General features: G+C 30.9%; 1 protein-coding gene across 1 annotated transcript in view; it reads left to right on the top strand.

The window, feature by feature from the left end:
* The window catches only part of dre4 (SPT16 homolog, facilitates chromatin remodeling subunit dre4), a 122,529-nt gene that overhangs the window by 41,108 nt on the left and 62,171 nt on the right, over positions 1-19,250 (top strand). The window contains exons 7-13 of the mRNA XM_085825766.1: positions 61-212; positions 2,077-2,340; positions 2,455-2,528; positions 8,308-8,420; positions 8,509-8,574; positions 13,050-13,151; positions 14,151-14,266. Of these exons, the coding sequence (XP_085681892.1) occupies positions 61-212; positions 2,077-2,340; positions 2,455-2,528; positions 8,308-8,420; positions 8,509-8,574; positions 13,050-13,151; positions 14,151-14,266 (887 nt within the window). The remainder of the gene's footprint in view (positions 1-60; positions 213-2,076; positions 2,341-2,454; positions 2,529-8,307; positions 8,421-8,508; positions 8,575-13,049; positions 13,152-14,150; positions 14,267-19,250) is intronic.

Genomic DNA, 19,250 nt, shown 5'->3' with positions numbered 1-19,250 from the left:
TAAATTATGCTTGTTTACAATTTTAAAATAATATTGTAACAAAATATTTTTTAATTAAAGAGAGTGAAGCATTCAAAACTTTCTGAAAGTGTAGAACAAGCTCTGAATGATAAGAAGTATATAACGGGTGTTGATCCTAATCAGGTTGATTTGTGCTACCCTTGTATAATTCAGTCAGGAGGAAACTATAACTTAAAATTTAGTGTTGTGAGGTAAGTAATCATTAAAATTAATTTACTAAAGTTACTTTAAAATGAACTACAACATTTTTACCCGTATGTATCTGGTTTCATTTAAAAATTTTATTTCCTTTTTCAAATGTTTTTCATTACTATCCAGTTTAAATGTATAAAGTTAGTTTTTTTGTTTGTTTGTTTGTTGTTTTTTTATTAAAAGCTGATTTTAATGGACTTAAATGTATGATCAGATGTTCAAAAAATTAATTTTGCTTTCCTTTGTAATAGTTTGTAGTATAAAGAGGATCATATATAAGAATAGGAATATAAAGCCATATATATGCTGAAAAAAAATTCTGAATTTTTTGCTGTAAAATTTCTTTGGACAAACATTGTTTACAAAATTTCATAAATCGCTAAAAATAGTTATATAGTCAACTAACAATTAACTGGGAGTGGATACCAAGCCTTCTTTTAAAAAATGTTGCATATGTTTATTGTGAAACATTTAGAAAAAGTTGCTATTAATACAAAGAATGTAAAAGAAAATCATGTAAGGAAAATGTAAAAAAAGGTAAAGAATAATATGAAGGATGACAATAGTAATTAGAGATAATCTCTTCCAGATTAACTGTGGCAAGTAGCAGAGTTCTAACCAACTTTTTTTTTTAACCTGGTAATTTTTAAAAAATGCAGGTAATTCTTCATCTGGGCTTTTTAAGATTGAATTAATAATTTTATAGGTTATTTTTACTTTGGTAACAATTTAAATTTCATAATGGTTATTCTTCCATTATTTACAGCATGTTCTTTTGTTTTATTTTGATTGGGCAGACCTTTAAAATTGGTACGTAAGGAGGTGTTACACTCAAGGTTTAAGGTAGAAATAAAATTGAATAATTTTAAGTAATGTATATAGCTTATTGTATTGTAATAAATGCTTAATAATTATATAAATATTTATTTCTACCGTCAATCTTCTCAGTGACAGGATTTTTTTGTATCTGCTCGAGAGTTATATTTAAACAGTGTTTATTGACAAGATTTGTGTAATAACTTATTTTACGCTTTGTTTTCATAACTTCATTATTATTATTGTCCACTATTAGATGCTAAAGAGATTTAGAGTGATGTTACTAGACTAAGAGGCACGAAGGCCTCATTAATCCTGGTGTTGACTCAACTTTTAATATGTGTCATTTGGAATGCTTTAGTAGAAATCTATGCATAGTTTGTTGATTCTATAAATGCTTTGTAAAGTCATTAATTGTACCATTTGGATTCAGTATTGCATCAACAGTTTTAGTTAATAATTTGATGACATGCAAGTGTAATACCAAAAAATTTTTAAGCAAATTGCGAGTTCAGTACTACAGGTAAAAAAACATCTGATAAATCATTGTTGCAAGGATTCATTGAGTAAAAGAAAAACCTTGAAAAGAGGATGGTGAACCAAAAAATAGAAGACACTGTGCATTAAGGTGATATATCATTAAAAAATGTAAGAAAAATATTTTTTAAATCCCAAGTTAATTTACACAAACTTATAAAGCCGTACGACTTCATAAAAGCAGTCATGTTGATGAGATGATTAACTTTCAAAGAGGTTTTAACTCAGTCACTTTAGATAAACATAATTCTATTGCAGATATGTGGGTAAGTAATTGTGTAGTTTATCAAAGAAGTATTATCCCATCGACTGTTGGCAGAATTTTCAGCAATGATTGTCGTTTTTTTACTGCAGAATTCTAAAGGTCATCCATAATTTATGCTAAATTCTACTACTTGGCTGGTTGATGGGATAATATGTTTAAAATCATAAAGAAGTTTATTGTTTAAAAAGTATGCATATTTTTATAGCTTTTATTGTTTATTCAATGTAGTTTGTTTTCTTTTCTAGTGATAAGAATAATTTAAGCTTCGGAACTATTATTTGTGCACTTGGTGCTCGGTACAAATCTTATTGTTCAAACATTGTTCGTACGTTATTGGTCAATCCATCAAAAGAGCAAGAAGAGCTTTATAATTTCCTGGTGTCCCTTCAGGAAGAAGTTTTGAACAAGCTACAACATGGAGTGAAACTCTGTGATGTGTACAGTGCAGCTGTATCTTTTGTGGAGAACTCTCATAAAGAATTGCTTGATAAGATGGTCAAGAACTTGGGGTATATCTAATACACTTTTTCCTTCCACATATTGAGTGCTATTTAAATATTTGTAATGCAGTTATAATTTTAGTAAGCAGTGTAGTATGCATTCAGGTAGCTGTTTCTTTGTAGGTTTGGAATGGGTATTGAATTCAGAGAGAGTACACTTGCTATAACTGCTAAAACAACTGCTGTAGCTAAAAAAGGTAATCTTATCCTTCTGATCACTAATTATGCAAAAAATATATAAGCATGTTTTTATTAAACATTAAAAATTTAAATATGTAATTCTAGAAAATTTTTTAATTCCTGTTCATTCCATCTTTTTTTCTTTTTTACTGGTAATATTAAAAGTTGCAAGCAATTGTTCAACTTGGTTGTATCATTGAAAATTTGAATAATCACTTTATAGGTCATTTTTACCTTGAGTAACAATTAAACTTTCATATTATTTTTGTTTAAATATGAATTTCACTAACGGACATTGACTAGTAGTTTTCTGGATTGCATTGGATTGTGCTAGTGAACTGCATGTTGAGATGTATGTGTAATAGCTATTTAATTTCAGAAATTTTATGAGGGTTTTTCTTTGTTTTGCAAATTATCAAGTAAAGTTAAATGTATTTCATCAGTATTTAATAATAATTTCCTCACTAAATATTTTGAGGTCAGTACCATATTACTTAAGCATTATAATAAAGAAGGAGAATATACTTAAAGATTTGTTTCCTGTAATCGCACTACTCTAAAACTTCAGATATAGTTTCAGAATAACAGTGAATTATAATATTGTTTAGTTAACAAACTAGAACTAAATGTCTGATCAATAAAAAAAGTTCATGTAATATTTATATATACATATATTATCACTGTGATGGTTTATTTTAGTTTTTACATTTTAAAATATTCTTATTCTACATTTATAGGATTTTATGAAGTTCATTTGAATTTCAATTTTTAATCTTTGTGAAAAATATGTTCTAAATTTCTTTCTTTGTATATTTACTGATCTGTTTTCAGCGGCATAACGTACAAAAATTCTTGGAAGGATTATAAATTTTCCATTTTAAAAATTATTCATATTTACATATATATATATTGAATTAATGAAATAAAATTCATTGAAATCCAAATAAATATAAGTAAAAATATTTAGAAGTAATAAAAAGCTTAAGATGCTCTAAAGCTGCTAAGTAATAAATCAATAATTTATTATTCAAAAAGGTATTTATTTATATATCATCTCCAAGGAAATGAAATTCAATTAAAGCTATGAATTATTAAAAAAACTTAATTAAGAATTTTAAGTAGCTTTTATTTCAGAATCACTTTCTTCATCTTTGTGAAACTTAAGTTTGTTTATTTACATGCTTGAAGTGTTTAAGTTTGTTTATTTATATGCTTGAAGTGTTTAGTGTTCAATGCATACTTTTTAAAAAGCTATTAGATTAATTTATATTGCACCTGCATAACATACAGCCTACAGTAAAATTAATAATTTGGTAAATGTGACGTTTTGAGCCAATTGAATGGCCTTAATTTCTGAAATTCATGGGAGAAAAATATGCTTACTTTTAAAAATGTCTCTCGTGAAAAATTCAAGGTGAAATTATTTGCATGTGTATCAAATTAGTAAGGGCATATGTTCAGACATTTATTTTTCTGTAATCAGAACCAGATTCAGAAATGTATGTACAAAGTACAGCCTTTTAATTTTCAGGACTGACATAACTGTACGAGAACCGAAAATCGTCAGGATGTAGTAATGCTTGTTGCAGCCTTTTAATTTTCAGGACTGACATAACTGTACAAGAACCGAAAATCGTCAGGATGTAGTAATGCTTGTATTTGGAAGGTCATTTGTCTGGAATTTCATTTGTTGGAAGATCATGTCCAATGAAGTCAGTGCCATTTGCAAGCAAGAAGTGGTTATCCTTAAAACACACATTTAAATGTAGCTGGTAAATTTTTGTTGTTGAAGTCAATATAGAGAACTAATATTCTGCTTTGAATTGCACAAATCTGTACACAGAAGTCCATGAAATATTGAAACAAGTGTGCAGATAGGAAGCATTATCTTGTTCACACACTTTCGAATGGTTTAGCTGTTTTCAGAACAGCTGCAAAAGTATGAAACATGATGCACACACTGGACATCTGCCTGCTGTGCCAGAAACGATTGAGAAAGCTCATGAGGTTGTTAATCAGATCATGGATTAATTATTTGAGTACTCACCAACCATTTCCAAGGAGGTGGTTTGGCAAATTTTGACCAAAAAAAGTAGGGAAATGCAAGATTTGTTCCAGATTCACTCCTCGTTGTGTATAGGAGGAATAAAAGTAATTCAAATAGGACTCAAATGGTTAATTCATCAATAACACTGGCTCTGCGTTCCTCGATTCAATAGTAATGTGATACGAATCTTCGTGTTACCTATGTGACTCTGAAAACAGCAGAGTTCTGAGTGGTGGTCTCCAAGCTCATTAAGCCTGAAAAAATTTCGATTCCAAAAGTCCAGAATCAAGCAAATGTTAGTTGCTTTCTTTGTTAGCAAAGGACTGATTTGTCTTAAATTTGTGCAAAATTGTCATTGGTCAGTTTTATGCAGAAGTTCTTGCTGGACACTCGACAAAGAGTTCGCTGAGTAAGGCTTCGTTTTCAATGGAGTTGGCTGCTTATGACAATGCCCGGCCTCATGTTGTATTCATTACCTGTGAAGCTTTTTTTTTTTTTTTTTTTTTTTGCCCAGCATGAGGTCGTGGAGATGCAGCGTTCTACATACTTTCCAGTCTTAGAACCACAGACTTTTTCTTGCTTGCAAAATTGAAAAATTTGCTGAAAGGGACAAGATTTGGGGATATCAAAGCCATCAAGAAAACAGCGATGTGTACATTAAAGAGCATTCTAAAATAGGACTTTCTGAGCTGAGGAAGTTTTTTCTGAAACTTCTCCTGCCGAGCACAGAAGTGTATTAGTGAGGTGGAAGTTGCTACAAACCATATTAAATGGTATGTATTTCATAATATTTTCTTGAGTTATTAGATTAGTTCTGGAAATGAATGGCCGCTTGTGCATACGTGTCAGGAAAAGTACCGAAATTTTCTGAAAATATCAGGCATGACGCGAAATTCCACTTTTTTGAGCGTTACCCAGGCTGTTTCTGAGATTGATGCAGAACTGTTGAGAAATCACCGCCGGCAAATGTGTGTGTGTGTGTGGGGGGGTGTAAATGGAGGACATGCTCTCTCTCTTTGTAAAACAACTTTACATCATGCCAGAGATTGCAAAATGCGTTGTTTCACATGAAGGCAAACTAGGTGGGGTTTATGTGGAAAGGCGAAACTAGATGCGTACGAATATCGAATCAAAGAACAGCAAGCAACCGTCAAATGAAAGCTGACTTCAGTAATTTCAGCGATCAGTGCTGGCGCCATCTGTTGGACATACGGATACCTTACTGATGTTATCCAGAGCACGTGCGAGTTTTAGCGTGTGTAAAGTGGCATACTGTAATTCGGAGCGCAGATTGTTATGTTATTTCTTTTTTGTTTGTTGCTGTAATTTTTCAGTATGAATATCTTAAATCCGAATCATGAGCACAAAGGAGCGAGAATCTAAAAAAAAAAGCAATTAAATGTAGCAGAACATAAAAAAGTATCAATGGATTGTATAAAAGCTGCTGAAAAGAAATTGAGACTAGCTTGCAAATGGAAATTAGAAAATTTGGCTGCAAAGTAACAAAAAAGAAAAAGCTTTTTCCCTAAAAATTTTTAATCAGGATCGAGTGTGACTGAGACAAAATAGTTATTTTTTATATTCCTCCTTTAACTATATATTATTTTGTAACTATATTATCTCACATGACTACTTTTTTTGGTGTTATATAAAGTACTGTTTATTGAACTAAAAGTGAAGATAATTGAAAGCTATAGTAACAGTTATATATATATATATTATCTCTAAAACAAAACTGAAATATTTATATTATATGGTAATATATAACATAAATATCTGTATTAGTGTGTAATGTCATGTACAGTATTCATGTATCAACTGTTAAATTAAGTTACATAAAGAGCATCTTAAAGAAGGTTAATTCATTACAATCTCTCGGTGATTTACTGATTTTTTTTTAACAAGTGGAAGATAAAATTAATTGCAAAATAGTAAGTACAAGTATTATTTTAGTTTAATACTTTTTATATTAAAAGGTTATATTTTATTAAAATGTGTTTTTTTGAGGCCGCGCGTGCTCATTTAGTTTTTGTGTCCATGCGTTGTTCAGCTTTTTTTGTCAACTTGCACTTTCATGCCTGAAATATCATTAGATGGTGAAAAGAAAAATGAGAGAAGTTCAAATAAACTTTGACTAAGGGATGGATTTGGCAAAAGAGTATAGTTAGAATTTGAAAAAGAACTCTAAGGTTCCATTTTCTATTGAAGCAGATCTGCCTTAAAGAAATGCTAAGTAAATTTTCAATCATAGGGAGAACATCATTATTCATAACCTCAAGATTGACAGCTTAACTCATTAAGAAGGTCAAGTGTGAGCTTTGTCAGTCAATTATACACAGCCATGGAATTATAAATCTGTGTTATTTGAGTGTATTGTGCTATATGTTAACTGTAGCTGAAATCAGCTGCCCCTAGTATCTGATTTCTTGTGTTTGGGCTTCATGCTGTCATGTTGTGCAGCCCTAATGAATAGTCTGTACTATTCAGCAATTAGTAATCTGTACACGTTTATAAAAACATAATTGTTAATTATTTATAAATTTACTCTCTCCCTCTACTCTTAGGTTCATTGCATAACCATGAAAGTGTCATATTCTAAAATTAAATTCAGCATTGATCTTTGTAATAATGTTATGTAAATTCATTCTGCACAGAAAGAAATTTTGTATAGCACAGGTAATAGCAGTCAATTTACTTAAATTACCCTGCTGATGTAGAAAAAATAATTTCATTGCTTAATTTTGTTGTGAATGTTGTAAGTGAGGTTGTTATATTTGTTGGAAATAAAAATAATATATCATTTCAGTTGTGTATAACTCTTTTCACATCGAAGTCACCCAAAAGGACTGACCATTCAGATATTGGCAGGTCGCCTGAACACCTGAATTATTTTCTACCTAGTGCTTCCCCCCGTCACGTTAGTACATTGCTCATTGCAATCAGGAATTGTTAAATGACATGCGAATCATTCTGACCATTCAGATATTGGCAGGTCGCCTGAACACCTGAATTATTTTCTACCTAGTGCTTCCCCCTTCACGTTAGTACATTGCTCATTGCAATCAGGAATTGTTAAATGACATGTGAATCATTCTTTTGAAGCGAGTAAAAGTAGTTCTGTTATTTTCCGTTCTGTTATGAACCTTCCTTTACCTATGTGTACTGTCATGTATAGCTATTGATGCCCAAAGTTGCAATCCTGTCCCAAGGGGAAACTGCACACAGTGGTGAAAGCATTCAAGAAAAGAAGTTATTTTTTACTTAAGTAGATTATTGTTGGCACTGTAGCATTCTACTTGTCATAGGGAAAGGAAACCCATTCCAACAAACATGCATATATATATATGGGCGTTTTAGATGTTTGAGTGAAATAGATTTTAACTCCTACCCATGCTAGAGAGTTAAATGTAATTAACAGAAATTTAAATTCCTTCAGTTGCATTTTAGTAAATATAGATTTTGCATGTAGAAAGTAGGTTCAACCAAGTTATCTGGAATTTTATTATTATTTTCTCTTTAGATTGTAATATAAAGAAAAAGTCTGTTCATAAAATATACATTTTTAATTCTGTATCTGTACGTCTATAGACATATTTTTTAGCAATTTTCTTCTAAATTTTTTCAATAACTTTTATATTTTATATCAAACATTATAGTGAACAGAAAATATATACCTTAATTTGGCAAAGGGACATTATAATTATTTTTCTTCTCTAGTGGAAGATAACCTTTTGGTTGTAATTTTTTAGGTATGGTTTTCAGTATAAATGTTGGATTTTCTGGTCTTGAAAAGAATAAAGCAGAGGACAAAACTCCAGAAATATATGCGTTATTCATTGGTGATACAGTATTGGTTAATGAGGTTTGTTCATTTAATTATGTTTAATTGCATTTTTGGTATTTAATAATTAGTGTTGCTTATAACATCTCTATTATGTTAAATATTTTAGGGCCAACCATGTACAATTCTAACTACAAATAAAAAGAAGTTGAAGAACATTGCTATTGTTTTAAAAGTAGGTTATTTTATCTTAAAATTCTTCTATATATTAATTAAATGAAAAATTTATGTAACTTCTATATTTACTTGCATATTTCTCCCTTGCTTTTTAAAACTTTATGGATATGCTTAATTTTTAATTTAGTCCAGAATTCTTGAAAAAAAATTTTGCATGGATGTCAATTCTTGGAATTTGCCATAATACTAATCTTTGTGCGTACTTTTTAAGATTTTCACGTAGAATTTTAATCAAGACCATTCATCTTTCCACTCCAAAATTGACCAAGGTATTTAATTTTTACTTTAGGTTATGTATAAATTTTTCAGTATCTGAAAACCAAATAATTTTTCTCTGTCTCTGAGAAATTGGTTAAAAAAATAAATTAGGATAGTTTGAGGTTGATTTTTGTTTCCCAATTTAATTCTATTCAGTGATACTCCTTTATGGGTACTAATGGTTCTTTAATTTATAATGTATCATATTTGCAAATAATTTATAAGTTTTAGAAGGTTAAAAATAAATTGATATTCATTTGTAATTTTATTATTTTACAATCATAATTTAATAGTCATACAAACAATTCATTGGTTGAGAAATACTTTTCATTTTTAATTTATGCAAATAGTGTGTCACAATGAATTCTTTAAAATTTTGTGAATAACATATCTGTTTTGAAAGAATTTATATTGAACAAAATATTACAGGATAACTTGGTATCAACACTATTCAGTCTGCTAACTGTAGAAGATTTTTTTATAACTTATTTCATTTTTAGGTACATGCAATTTTAAATGTTTCTCTTTCTAGTTTGCATGTAATGTCTTAATTACCTCTCACGCCTCCCCCCAAACAAAAATCAAAAGTTAACTGGCATATGGGAATCGAACTTTTTGTTTTATTTTTAAATGAGTTAGAACCTTAATTAAATATAACTATAGAAATCAGTTGGCTATATATAAAAATTGGATTAATTATTTTTTACAAAATTGATATTTAAAAATTTCAAAACATTAAAAAAAAATTGTCTTACTGAAAACACTTTTTGGTATATGTCCACAACCAGTGATTGCAAAAATAAAGGCAACATTAACCACTTGCGCTACGACTAAACTTCGCGGTTGCAGTGCCGTGCCCTACAATATAACAAGCGGTAAAGTGTCTCATTTACGCTGCTCCGCTTCTGTGAGTGCAATCCATAGCTGTAACTCAAGAAATAAACAATTTCGTTGTTAGGCGACGTGTGCACCAAGTTATTTTCATTTTTGCGATAAATGCCTATCGACGTGGTGTTCATAGTGATGGGCAACTTCGGTACTTTCTTGTACCCGTAACGAGAGTAACGGGTACAGACAAGTACCCGGTACAAAATACCCGTTACTCAAGTAACCGTTACTTTGAAAAGTACCGAAAACCGATTTCAAGTACCGAGTACCCAAGTAACGATTTGGAGTACCGAAGTAACGAAATACCGGAGTAACGGTTTGCTGTACCGTAGTATCCTAGTAATGGTTTGCTGTACCAGAGTACCGGAGTACCCTAGTAACGATTTGGAGTATCAAAGTACCCTAGTAACGATTTGGAGTACCAAAGTACCCTAGTAACGATTTGGAGTACCGAAATACGCAGCTAACAATTTTGCGCACTGAAGGAACTCTGCCACGTCACCACGTGTTTGATTTTATCTGTACGGCGAAAGATTTGAATATCAGAAAACATGTGAACTACGGAAGTGTATGAGGAGCAGTCCATTCATGGACACAAGGAGCGCATATCACCATTTCGCAAATACAACCAGATACTACTGTCCTCGTACCAAAACCGAAGTGAGCTGAACCCTCATCGATCCTCCAGTAACGAATACCGAGAAGAGATGCATATTTTCGTTACAAAGTAGCAAATACCGAAAAGCACCCGTTTCGGTACAGAAGTAACAATACCGAAAAGTACCTGTTTCAGTACAGAAGTAACGAATACCGAAAAGTACCCATTTCGGTACAGAAGTAACGAATACCGAAAAGTAACGATTTTGGTACTGAAGTAACAGGTACTTGGATGTACCAATTTTCAGTTCCCGTTACAAAATACCCGGTTCGGTAGTACCGACTCATCACTAGGTGTTCACGTTACTCACGGTTTGAGACAAAAGCATCTCGACGTGCGTGGCACGTCTTTTTAGAGCAAGTGGTTAAGATGTTTAGGACCTGATGTGGATGTGTATATATATTTATTTACAGAGTTTCCAACTCTCCTGATTTCTGACCATACACCCATCAACCTGATTTTTAACATATTTCTCACGACTTATTCCTAAAATTTACCATGCTTTTTATGTAGCTTGGCTTAATACTTCATTTATTTGGCTCCCAAAAAGTGATTTTTGGCATCTGAAAATGCTTCTTTTTCTCTAGATGCTTATAAAAAAAATGAAATTGAGATATGGTGCGTTTCTGCTTTGTGTATGAGAATCCGGAACACGTGTCCAAAAAACATCGTGTTCGAGTTCTCCGGTGAGAATCAAGTGCCGCTGTGCATTATCTGTAATATTTTAAACAGTGAGCACAAGGTTATTTATTTTGTTCGTCTTGCCAGTGAGCAGCATAAGTTTGACATGTTTCCCAGAAACAGTTAAGAAACTAATTTTAGTTATGTCTACGAAAAATGTAAAATACTCGTGTACTTTTCAGAAATCATACACAGATGACTTTTGCTATTATTTCGTGAAGGAAATGTAATCCATTTGCAATGTGTACCGTTTGTCATTGCGATTTTTCAATTCCGCATGGTGGAGGGGCTGATGTTTTTAAACATGTTGTATGTACATAAGGACAACATGAGTTGGACTGGTAAAAAATAATTTTTCTGTGGAAGCAGATTACCAAAATGTTATGAATGCAGAATGCCTGTTTTCTGCAATTTTACTGCATCAGATCATGCTGTAGTTTTTAGAGAAATGTTTCCCGGCAGTAAAATCACCAAGAAATACTCAAGGTGCAAGGACAAAAACGGCTGCAATTGTAGAAGAAATAGGTTCACAAAATTAGTATGAAAAATAAATCTTCAGTTATTGATTGCATTAAAAGAGTTCCATTCTGCTTCAATAATACCAGTGCAAAACTGTATCCAGTTGTTGTTTCTTTCTTTTTCCCCTTAAATCCATAGTCATCAGAAATTGAGTGTAGTTTACTTTCTGTCCCCACTTTAGAAGAGATTTGACAGTAGCACAGTTAATTATTAAAACTTTTAAAGACTGAATTCTTCAGAGTAATTGCCATACCAGAAATGCACCAGGAATTTTAGGCTTGAAGATTTATGTTGCAAAAATCTTAAAAAGTAAAGAAAAAAATTCATATTTGCTAATTACGAAATGTACCTGTCACCTTAAATTTAGCAGTGAAAAAAGGTCAGCTTCTAAGTGTGAATGAACACATTGTTGATATTATTGAAAGAAATCCTAAAAGGAAGGGAAAGTTGAAACATTTCTAACAGCTGCATAATATGGAAATAAAAAAATTTCTTAAACATGTATGTTAAGGCTGTCTACCTTTAAAAAAATATTTACCTTGAATCTTCGATAAATGGAACCCTTTTCTTGCATTTTTTGAAGAAAACGTAAATACTTCCAGAGTTAAGATAAAATGCTGTATTGAAAGTTATAAAATACCTAAAGTAAATGAAGATGTAGTTACTGCTTTCACTGTTAAAAAGAGATTGGGGGGGAGTATTTTCTGCACCAGTAAGCAATTTCATTGGCAGTTCTCAAAATAATATTACAAAATATAAATTTAAAGCTGATGCAAATTTCTCTCAAAATAAAATAAAAAAAAAAGTTCTCAACTCCGATTACTGTAAGTTTATCTTGTGAAGAACGAATATTTATGTTTTTGTTTGTCTCTGAACCTTAAAAAAGCTTTTTTCTTTTTTGTATATTCCATTTTGCCATCACAATGTTCTAAACACAGTTCAATGGTGCATAATTACATTAATTCATATTCTGCAATCAATAATTAGTGATATGGTTAAAGTATTTAATAATTAGATAAACGGATTAGAGTATTTTTCTGTTATTAGAAGGTACAAGTAATAAAACTTTTTTTTTTTTTTTTTTTTTTTTTTTTTTTACATGTAAGTATTTTTGCATTATTTGGATTTAAGAATTAATAACTGAACTTCCAGATAAATAGAGCCATTTAAAGTTTATTCATTAGTAAAGATGTATTTTCTTTCTACATATTTTTATTATTAAAAAAATCTCTTTGTTATTGAGAAAATTCTTGATTTTTAAGTGTCGTAGGTCGGCAAGTATGTATTTATGTATCTTCTATGTTTTTCTTCTTATTTTCAGAATGTGTATTATTTACCAGAAAAATTAATCAAGAACTAATTACTGTAATCTTTACTGTGTAATATATAACAATGGGCCATGCTATATTTAATGCAGTTATTCATTTTCATTACTTGGTCATTTTAAAAACATACTAAATTATTTGTAGGATGATGATGAGGAAGAAGAGGAGGAAGAAATTGAACCTGCTGTACAGGAAGAGACTTTAGTTAGAGGAAGAAGAACTGCAATTTTAGATTCTAAGTTAAGGGTATGCATTTGCATTAACATATTCATCATCCATGTTCTGCATTTTAAAATTTTGTTAATGTTTATTCTCATCTTTGGTATAGTAGAACTGTAATATATTTTCTGCAGCTGTTCCATATAATAGTTTTAAAAATTGTAATAAGTTTCATTTTCTGTTACTATAAGCTTTTCCAGAAATGTGACTTAAAGCCTTATGGGTAAAATATTAAGATTGTTAAAGAGTTTTTAATCATGATTATAATTATGAATTAGTTTAAATTTAAGGGAATATAATTTGCCTAGAAAGGCTGTTAAACTCTTTCTGCTGTTATAAGTCAGCTGTGTGTGGGAGCCTGTTTAAATGTAATAAATGGTTACCCTCATCTTCAACCAGGTTTCTTAAAATATTTTATTGATAATAAAATTTATGAATTGGTATAAAAAACTAATGTTTACTAACAGTATTACACATCATAAACCAAGAGGTCCATATTGTTTTAAATTGCATCTTTCAGTAGTTCATAGTTGTATATCTGTAATATTTTCTAATATCCTAAATTATTTGAAAATATTGAGGAAGTATGATGAGAATATATAATTTTAAGTCTAAAAGTGAAAAGTTTTATTTTTTATTTTAGTCTTGCTAAGATTTGAGTTTTTAATTATTGCCAAATATTATTAAATCATACTTTTCAGTGATTATCTGCTTTTTGTTTCGTAGTAGAAAACAGTACAGTTTTATGTGTAAAAGGTATCTATCGCAATTCCCTAAAAAATTACCTATAAGAGTATTTTAGCTATTTATTAAGCTAAACGTTTTGAATTCTTTCTCGGTTCTGTTAAAAAAATTACAATGGAAATTCAGCTATTGAGACAGGTTTGAATTTCATTGTCACACAATGCTAATTTTTAGATGTCATGTAAGCATTTTATGATAGACAAAGTTGTACTGTAAGCATGTTTTTTAAGGCAACTTTGTTGACTCAGAATTTGTTATAGTTCTGTTGAAAAATATTTGCAGACTGAGCAGTCCGCTGAAGAAAAACGAAAACAGCATCAAAAGGAATTAGCTGAGCAGTTAAATAAAGAAGCTAGAGCAAGACTGGCCGAATCAACTGGCATTCAGAAAGAAGAAAAGTAAAATTTTATTTTTGTATTGTCAAAGTATATGAGAAATATTCAATATCCAAATAATGAAGTTTTTAGTTGTGTAGTGGAACATAATTTAATGTTTCTATATAATTATTAAGATTTCCTAAGTGGCAACATGATGTAATGTTTTGAGTAGTTATTAATATTTGGCGTGTGGCAACAACGAGTTGAGCTAAAAACATTGTTACTTGGAGTGTTCCTTTTTAAGCGTTGCATGGAGTAATGTAGCATAAGCTGACAGTTGTGCTTTGGGGTGATTTAATTACCTTCAAGTGTGAGTTTTATGAAGTGTTGGATGTACTTTACATCTGTGATTAATCATTCATTAGTTAATCTATGATAGCAAAGCACATTAGTGTTATTAAATTATGAGAAACTTCATTATGGAGGTTCTTTTAAAGAGGAACTAGAATGAAAACTCCTATAGCCATCCAATTCATTGCGAACAAGATCTCAGGTGTTCAATAGTCTTTCATGTATCTAATGCCATATATTATTTTAATTTCATGTGCAGTAACTTTGATTATCAAAATCATTGTTTATTCAAACTTCTTGAAACTTGCACATCTATCAAGAATGATCGTACGAAAAACCTAAAAATAAAAGTATAGCTGTTATTACCAGAATTATCTTATTTCTTTTCCATTGATTGATAATTTAGCTTTGGTTTGGGGGGATTCAGCGACTTCTTCTAAACTGTCTTCCTGTATTCATGTGCACTGCCCTGCTTTCACCTCTTTAATTCCAGCTATTCAGTGTATTTCAGTTTGAATGAAAAAAATTTTATCTTATGAATGTAATAGCATTTGTAGGAAAAAGAACTGGTTTTGATTAGATATTGAAATTCATAAATATTCTTAATCACTCACCGTTTCTTCTCAGACAGAATCATCAATTAAAAAAGGTGTCATCATAGTTATGCACAATTTTAATAATTTAGATAATATTCAAATAAAATCGAAAGATCATTGGCCATCTTTAATAACCAACTAATCATGTAAAGTGTGTGTGTGTATGTGTAGTACATATATTAGGATGCATGTTTCATATTAGGTTATAAACTGACGAGTTAGTCTCGTGGGAAATGGTAAAGTGCCTTAAAAGATTAAACAGATGCATTAGCTGCAGATTATTTGTCAAAATCAGCAATTATAGTTATTTTATTGTTATTGCATTTTTTCCATATTCATAATGTTGAAAATTTTATTTCAAAAATAGAGCCTTACACTTTCCCTTTTTTAGATCAGTGTTATAAACCCTCACCAGAATTAAATGTATTTTGATTATGGAGACAGAATTACATAATAGACAATCAAAGCATAATTGCAGATTTAATCAAAATTCAGATTAATGGGTGTTTTCGCCTTTTCTCCACTTGAGTCGATAGCCATTTCGTTGACAATACAGTGTATCTAAAAAATTCAAAATGCACTGTGTGAATGTTATATTCTAGTTTTTGCCAGTATAAAATATTACATCTATTTAAAATGCAATTTTTGCAAATTAATTTTCTCAATTTGAATTGCCCCTTTCTCCATAGGTTGTGAAATGCTTATGACATTTGTCAACAAGAATGTAAATTAAATTTTATGCAGTGATCCATATAGTTGCTGAAATTCTGTTAGGCTGTTGATGCTTGAAAAATCCTTATCAAAACATTTATCTCTTGTGTTCCGTGTTTTTTTTTTTTTTTTTTTTTTTTTTTTTTTTTTTTTTTTTTTTAGCCTTTTTAATTAGCATCATATGGTGCATCTGATTTGGTATTTTTAAAGCAATGTAACTTGTAACAATGGATTTTATGATCATAAGTAGGGTGAACTTGCATCTATCTTTCCATGGTTCTCATCACTTTTCACTTCCCATTTGAGCAAATTTCACATGGTTTCAATCATTTACAAATATTTTCTGAAATAAATATTTTCCATGGTTGTGGAATGGCACTGTCAACATTTGTCATTTTCTCCAAATATTTTTAAAATGATGAATTATGCCTTGAATAAAATGAATGCAATTTTTGCTGAAAGTGAAATCCTGATTATTTAATAGATTAGCATTCTGCAGTTTATTTTACTGTATAATATATACTTATACAGGGTGTATTTAAAAAGAAACCAAACTTTTGCTTATTGCTTAAAACATCTTTATTGCTTATTGCACCACATTTTAAGCACTGTTCCTATCAGAATAGTCCCCTTTTATTGGCAATACATCCTCCCCATCTTTCTACCATTTTTGGAAAGCCCCATGGAATGCATTTTCTGGAATATTACACATTTCTCTTGTCACATTGTCCAGAATCTGCACTATAGTTTGGAAATGATATCCCTTCAACATAGGGAAACAAAAAAAGAGCTTGCTGTGTTTAGGTTTGGGGAATATGGTAGATGAGGCACAACTGGAGTGTGATGATTTGCTGGATAGCTGTGGACAAAGAGTGACATGTGAGTCAGCACATTGCTGTGATGTAACATCCGAATCTAGTTTTTCCACATTTCAGGCCTCTTCCTATGCACAGTATTTCTCAAACCCACTAGAATTTGTTGGTACACTTCCTTGTTTACCGACCATGATATAAATTCCTGATGGACAATGCCTTTGCAGTTAAAAAACACAACCAACATCACCTTGATCTTTGACTGACTTTTGCATAATTTTTTTAAATGAGCAGATCCTTTGCCCACCCAGTACATTTCGTTACAGTATCCATAAATCCATGTCTCATCGCCTTTTATGATGTTCTTTAAAAAGTTTTCATTTCCAGGCTGATTTCAAAACAGGCCTGTTTCTGAACATCAGTCAGCGAATGCGGCACTGATGCAACCCAACTCAAGTTTGTCACTCAAAGTTTGATGGCATGATCCTATGCTTATGTGCACTTCATCAGCATCTTCTTGAACAGTTAAGCGGCGGATTTAGACGAGTCACAGTACCAAGACCAGCATTCTGCCATATTCGAAATGCTTAAACTACTTATAGCACTCAGTGTGACTCATACAGTCATCCCTGTAGGCTTGGCTAAGCAACTGAAATGCCTGTGGGAAAATTTTGCAAAGGTTTTAGTGAATTTAACTCAAGACAGCTCTTTCATTGTTACTTTGGCACTAATCTCATGAATGACTTGTGCATGTGCCCACTTCAGTGGCTGTAGCTAACCAACTAATCGTCAGAGCAAAATATGATATATGGCAGTTTATTATTTAAACATTTTTCTGTGTGCATTCAATAGCCACAGTGCTTTCGTTTTGCCCGTTGGGCCAGGGTATTTCAAAAATGAACACACCTGGCAAACTGATGATACTTGTTAATAAGGTATAAGGGCATCTAGCATGCTTTATCAAGAGTACTTTATTGCCTTCTCAAATAATGACAAGCACTTCCCCCCCCCCCATATTGCAAGCACTGGCAAAAGTTTCTGCAGATGAAATCTTATTTCTAGAAATTTGTTAAGTTTTGTGAACTGTTTCTGAAATCTGTTTTCTGGCAAAAATAATTTTGAAGGGAGGGGCAGTCAGACCTCCGAAGTGTCCTTATTCGTATATTACTTGGCATAGTTTTGATAAATACTAAGTGTAAAGTATACTTTCTTGCTTTTCATGCTTCCTTTCATTGGCCCTCTTCTTTGAACAAAGGGCTGAAATGGGATGTACCCTGCGCAAAAAAAAGAGGGGGGGACAGTTCTATATCTCTCATTCTACTGGGGCGATTGACGAAATTCAACTTGTGTTTTTCATGTCTTGAAAGCACGACTTAGAATATGTATTAGATTTATATATAGGTTATTTTGGCACAAAATCGGACTTTTTCTGAAATGACATCCCGATTTTTTTTCCCTTCATATTTCGATTCTACGACTCAAATTTCGCCAAACTACCAAGTTTTGTAAAAATCGTTCGAGTTTTTTTTTTTTTTTTAAATAGCTCTCCAAATTCTCTTTTTTTTATTAAACTTATTTGATTCGTCCTTTCACATTTCGAAATTTAGGTTCATACCAAATAAAATTCAGCCATTTTTTATGCTTTTTTTTTAATTTGTATTTTAAAATAATTTTTATAAATTTTTCAAAAGAATTTTGAATTATAATCTATAAAATTTTTACCATCATCTTAAAGTAGACGTATTTCTAATCATATCAGCAAAAAATGACAGTTTTTTATTCAAAAATTTCCGAAGATATATGTAAATATATAGATTGGCGTGTTTTAAAATTTTGCATATTTGTTGAAAGCGATGGAACATCAAATGTGGTTTAGACACTTTGCTAAAATGGTGTGGAAGTAGAAACGCAGTGACTTTTTTTCCCCTGCTCATGCACAATGTAAAAAGGTTGTAACGAAATGCCTTTTTTTTTTTTTTTTTTTTTTGCTCCAGCATAATGGAAGAAAAAGGAAAATTGATTGCCACATATTAAGAGGTTTTCCAAGTAACTTATTCTTGGCACAAACTGAAAAAATTGTGCCAAGATAAATTTTTGAATTTCTCTAAATTTCACACAAAATTTAATATCTAGTCGTAATTTGAGTCATAGAATCGAAATATAAAAAACAAATTGTATGTTATTTCAGAAAAATCTGATTTTGTGTCAAAATACGTATGTTGGAACGTATATATATATACCTATATATAAATCTAATATACAGTACAAAGTCCGTAATCCAGACTCGTTGGGACTTCGGTGATTCCCAATTAGGGGTTTACTGGATTATAGATCATCAATTTAAATCTGGTAAGATGAGCATGCAGAAATTATACAATTAAAAATATGAAACCGTAATTTATGAAATAAAGAGCAATTATGATCTAAAGGGTATCAAAATTTAGAAAGAAAAAAGCTTAATATTTATTTGTTTACTTTATTAAACTTTTCAAGTTTTTAAGTTGCTTCATTTTTTGTGCTAATAAATTTCTCTTTAATTTTATAAACAGATATAATTTCTTTTTCAGTTACAAAGTTCCACTGTTCAAGTCTTGT

This window comes from Stegodyphus dumicola, chromosome 10, assembly GCF_044657685.1.
Source record: "Stegodyphus dumicola isolate Sdum_Otavi_A_Nest chromosome 10, ASM4465768v1".
NCBI classification, from domain to species: Eukaryota; Metazoa; Arthropoda; class Arachnida; order Araneae; family Eresidae; genus Stegodyphus; species Stegodyphus dumicola.
Note: the sequence above shows the minus strand (reverse complement) of the source record. Positions and strands in the feature narration are given on the sequence as shown.